The sequence below is a fragment of the Chrysochloris asiatica genome, unplaced genomic scaffold (genome assembly GCF_000296735.1).
Source record: "Chrysochloris asiatica unplaced genomic scaffold, ChrAsi1.0 scaffold00103, whole genome shotgun sequence".
NCBI classification, from domain to species: Eukaryota; Metazoa; Chordata; class Mammalia; order Afrosoricida; family Chrysochloridae; genus Chrysochloris; species Chrysochloris asiatica.
In genome coordinates, this window is record NW_006408621.1 from 8,539,280 (window position 1) to 8,544,493 (window position 5,214).

At 36.1% G+C, this 5,214-nt stretch overlaps 1 protein-coding gene across 1 annotated transcript in view; it reads right to left on the reverse strand.

Moving 5' to 3' along the window:
• ROCK1 (Rho-associated, coiled-coil containing protein kinase 1) overlaps positions 1–5,214 on the reverse strand; it is a 221,691-nt gene that overhangs the window by 32,848 nt on the left and 183,629 nt on the right. Inside the window, exon 22 of the mRNA XM_006867285.1 lies at positions 4,428–4,522. Coding sequence (XP_006867347.1) covers positions 4,428–4,522 — 95 coding nt within the window. The remainder of the gene's footprint in view (positions 1–4,427; positions 4,523–5,214) is intronic.

Consider the following 5,214-nt stretch of genomic DNA (forward strand, 5'->3'; position numbering starts at 1 on the left):
CAACTTCTTCAATCTGAAATTGATCAAACATGCAATCAAGATGTATTGTTCATTACTGGTGATTGGAATGCAAAGGTTGGGAGCAAAGAGGAAGAACCAGTAGTTGGAAAATTTGGACTTGGTAATAGAAATGATGCTGGAGAACGAATGATAGATTTCTGCAAAACAAATGATTTGTTTATTTCAAATATCTTCTTTAGACAACATAACAATGAGTTTATAAAGATTTTTATCATAATAAGACTCACAAACCACTGTATGACCAACGCTTCTTGAGAATTACACTTTAAAGCTTTCTAGAATTCCTACACAGACCAGTACCAGATCATGCCAGTTTGCCTGTTCTCTCTGAAGAGCCTCTCTTGGGTAATTTATCTTGGTAATCGATGTATTCCTTGCTTGATGAATGAAAGAATGAATACTTACAAATACTATTTTCTAGAAACGGAATAATACAAAATCAAATTTCCTAATTGGAGCCTAAAGATGGAGACATATACTAACAACGACAAAAAAGAATATTTGTTCATTTGTTCAACAAATATGTAATTGAGGGTTTACAATGTACTAGTCACTGTTCTGGAGTCCTGATGCGGCGCTGTAGGATAAGTACTGGACTAAGCACAAAGTCGGTGGTTCAAACCCACCATTCGCTCCTTGGAAACCATATACAAGGTTGCTATGAGTCTGACGGGACTCAATGGCACTTAACATCAAGAAGCACCGTTCTAGGAATTAATCTTATAGTAGGAACAAAGTTTCTCCCTCAGGGAACATATAATACACATCAGTGGTCTGAGACAATTTTAAAAATGTAAAGTAATATGTAGCATGCCATGCGGAACAATGAATGAGGAATAGTGTAAAGGGTATGAGTGTGGGTGATATTTTAATAGGGCGATCAAGGAAGCCTCTCTACTAAGATGAAATTTGAGAAGGTATATATTATACAGTTAACAAAGGAGTCCTGGTGTGTTGCTGTAGTATAAGCACTGGATCTCGAGGTCAGTTTGAACTGCAAGCTTGGTGGTTCAAAGTTATCAGCTGCTCCTCAGAAACAGGGTTGTTATGGGTTGGAACTGACTCAACAGCACTTAACAACAGCAACATATAACAAAATATTTGACATTTCAGCTATAATCACATGTATACCTTGTTGTTTGTTATTAGGTGTGGTTGAGTTGGTACTGACTCATAGGGACCCTATGTAAAACAGAATGAAACACCGCCCAGTCACACACCACCCGCACAATCATTGCTAGACTTCAGTCCATTGCTGCTGTCACTGAGCAAATCACTCTCGTTAGGAGTTTTACTCTTATTCATGGACCCTCTACTCTACCAAGCATGATGTACTTCTACAGGGCCTGGTCCCTCCTGAGAAGATGAGGGACGAAATCTGGCCACCCTGGCTTCTAAGGAGTATTTTGTCTGGACTTCTTCCAACACAGACTTTTATGTTCTTTTGGCAGTCCATGGTACTTTTAATATTCTCCTCCAATACCTTAACTCAAATGCATCAATTTTTCTATCATCTTCCTTATTCACTTTCCAACTTTCAAATGCATATGTGGTTACTGAAAATATCATAGTTTGGGTCAGGCACACCTTAGACCTCAAACTGACACCATTGCCCTAGAACACTTTAAAGAGGTCTTTTGCAACAGATTTGCGTAATGTAGTATACGCTGTTTGATTTCTTGACTGCTGCTTCCATGAGTGTTGATGGTTGATCTAAGTCCTTTACAACTTCTGTTCTGCATTTACTCTGATGTTATTTCTTGCTCCAGTGATGAGGATTTTAGTTTTCTTTATATTAAGGTGCAACTCATACTGAAAGTTTTGGTCTTTGATCTTCATCAGTATTATATGCTCAGCATACAGACTGAATAAGAATGTGAAAGAATAAAACCCTGGCACACAACTTCCCTAATTTTAAACTACTCAAGTGTCCCTTTGTGCTATTTTAACAACTGCCTCTTTTTCTATGTACAGGTTCCTGATAAGCACAATCAAATGTTCCAGGGCACTCATTCTCTACAATGTTGTCCATAGCTTATCATGATCCATACAATTGGAAGTCTTTGCATAGTCAATAAAGCACAGGTAAACATCTTTCTGGTATTCTCTGTTTTCAGCCAAGATCCATCTGACATTAGCAATGATATCCTTCATTCCATGTCCTCATCTGAATCCAGCTTGAATCCCTGGTAGTTTCTTGCCGATGTGTTGCGGCAGATTTTCATACATCTTTAGCAAAAATTTTACTTACATGCGAAATTAATGATTTCTGCTTTCAGTTGGGTCACCTCTCTTTGGAAGAGGATCTCTTCTAATCAGTTGGCCAAGTTAATAGCTGTCTTCCAAATTTCTTGTCATAGCTGAATGAGTACCTCTAGTACCTGATCATTTGGTTGAAAGACTTCAATTTGTATTCCATCAATTCCTGGAGCCTTGTTCTTGCCAATGCCTTCAATGCGCCTTGGACTTCCTCCTTCAGTACCATTGACTCTTGAATGGTTAAACATGGGCCACTTCTTTTTGGTACAATGACTCTATACATTCCTTCTTCTTTTTTTTTTTTTAATGCTTTATGCATCATTCAATATTTTGCCCATAGAATCCTTCAATATTTCAACTCAAGGCTTGAATTTTTTCTTCAGTTCCCTCAACTTCAGAAATGCTGAGAATGTTCTTCCCTTTTGGTTTTCTAACTCCAGATCTTTGCACATTTCATTATAATTCTTGACTTTGTCTTCTTGAGCTGCCCTTTGAAATGTTCTATTCCACTCTTTTACCTCCACATTTCTTCCATGTGCTTTAGCATCTCTATGTTGGACAGCAGGTTTTAGAGTCTTCTGACATCCATTTTGCTCATTTTCTTCTTTACTGTGTTTTCAATGATCTTTTGATTTCTTCCTGTATGAGGTTCTTAATGGCATCCCACAACTTTTCTGGTCTTTAGTCACTAGTGTCTAATTTATCAAATGTGCTCTTGAGATGATCTCTAAATTCAGGTGGGATATGTTCAAGTCCATATTTTGGTTCTCATGGACTTGTTTCAATTTTTTTTTTTTTTTTTTAGCTTTAGTCTGATTAGTAGCTATGGTTAGTAGAAGACAGTAGGTATTCTTTTGACTTCTGGGGAAAAGGCTCTGAGCTGAGTATGACAAGGAGTTGTTGGAGGTTTGGAGAGAAGAAAAAAATGTGAAATAGCTATCTATAAAAGTGGGAAAGTTGGTATATTAGGAACATCTCCATACTGCAACATCTAATACACTAAGGATCTAAATACTCAGTGCCAACAGTTGCTAACAACAGGCTAGGCATTACATGATTATATATAAAGTAGTGTTCTCCCTCCAAAAATCACATTTGAATCTGAGTCTTGATGTGGCACTATAGGTTAATGCACTGGACAGCAATGTCAGTTTGAATGACAAAGTTGGAGGTTCAAGCTCACCTGCCACTCCTTGGAAAGTTTATTCAGGGTTGCTATGGGTTGGAACCAACTTGATGACAATTAACAACAACAATCCTCCACATCAGGGATGCTCAACAGAATTTCTACAGTGTGCTGTCCAATATGGTGGATAGGAGCCACATGTGACCGACCATCGAGCACCTAAAATGTGGCTAGTACTGTTGAGATGCCAAAGTTTTTATTTTTATTTAAATTACTGAAAATGTAAATTTAAGTTGCAGTGGCTAACATTTTGAGTCTTGGAGCTCTAGAATTAACTCCTGGTTGGTAGAAAATACAGAGGAAGGAGGAAAAGTTCAACATACTATGTAAAGAGAATCAGCAAAATTATGAGGGAGACTCTGTAGAACAAATCCCATTTCGTCAACAAATAAATGTCAGAATAGTCATGATTCTTGTGGAGGGAAGGGAAGAAACCGTAATTAGGAGGTGGGATATAGTGGGCTTCAGAGGTGGATATCAAGGTTATGCCTCTTGAGTGGTCGTTATAATGTTGTTATTTGTTGTATAAGTCATAAACGGTAGGTACATTTATTCTTTGCTGTTTTCTGCATTTGTTATGTCAATATAATAATGAAGATTTTTTATATCTTCCAAAGGTGGCTAAAAGGTAAGGAAACATATATAACAATACTAAGAATCCCTTTACCTAACATGAAATAATGACTTTTAATTACAGCATGATTTATATACAAATAAATGTTTACAGTTTCAGAGACACTTGAAGACAATCACTATCACAAAATTTCTAGAATCTCTGAACAATTGCTACCATGTTATTTACTAAATTGCTTCCTAATATAAAGGTAAGTTTCAGACTAAATTTAGTGTGATTTGTTCTGAATTATGCTAGTAAGAAAAGCTATCCCATTATCATCAGAATAACAGCATAACTATCTTTAAGCTTATCAGAATGCTTTGCACTAAAGTAAAATGGGCATACTTTTCATTCTGTAGTTCCTGTATTTTCTTTAAATTTTCTCTGTTTTTTTCTTCAATTTCTTCCTTAAGTTCCTTTACCTGGGTTTTATACAGTGTCTGTAAAAGAAGTGACAAGAAGAAATAAGAGCTGATGATGGTTTAAAAGCAGGTTGGCAGTTCTTTTAACGGTAAACAATTAACACATAAACCAACAATTTCACTTTCAAGTACCTACCCAAAAGAAATTCAAATGCTTATGCACAGAAAGTCTTATATATACATTACATATATGTATATATACATTTTTATTACAGCTTTATCCATAGCAGCTAGAAATTAGAAAACAACCTAGATATCCAGCAACAGATTTGTGCTTTTAAAATAAAACATAGGTGGGTTAAAGCTCACCAGCTATTCCTAGGAAACCCTCTTCAGGGTCGCTACAGGTTGGAACTGACTTGACGGCATTTAACAATAGCCATACTTTAAGAATAAAAAGGAATAAAAAACCAATGCATACAATACGATAAATGTAAAAAATATGCTGAGTGAAAGAAGCCAGGTTCTAAAGAATATATGATTCCATGTATATGAAATTCTACAATATGCAAAAACTGGTTAAAAAAGCAAAATCAGTGGTTGCTTGGAAATAGTGGTATACAGGGAAGATTGCAAAGAGCCACAAGGGAAATTTTTTTTTTTTAATTAATTGTTTTTAATTTGGATTGAGTGAAAGTTTACAGGGCACATCATCAGCTTCACATTCAACCATTCATATAACTTGTTTCATTACATTGATTATTATCCCC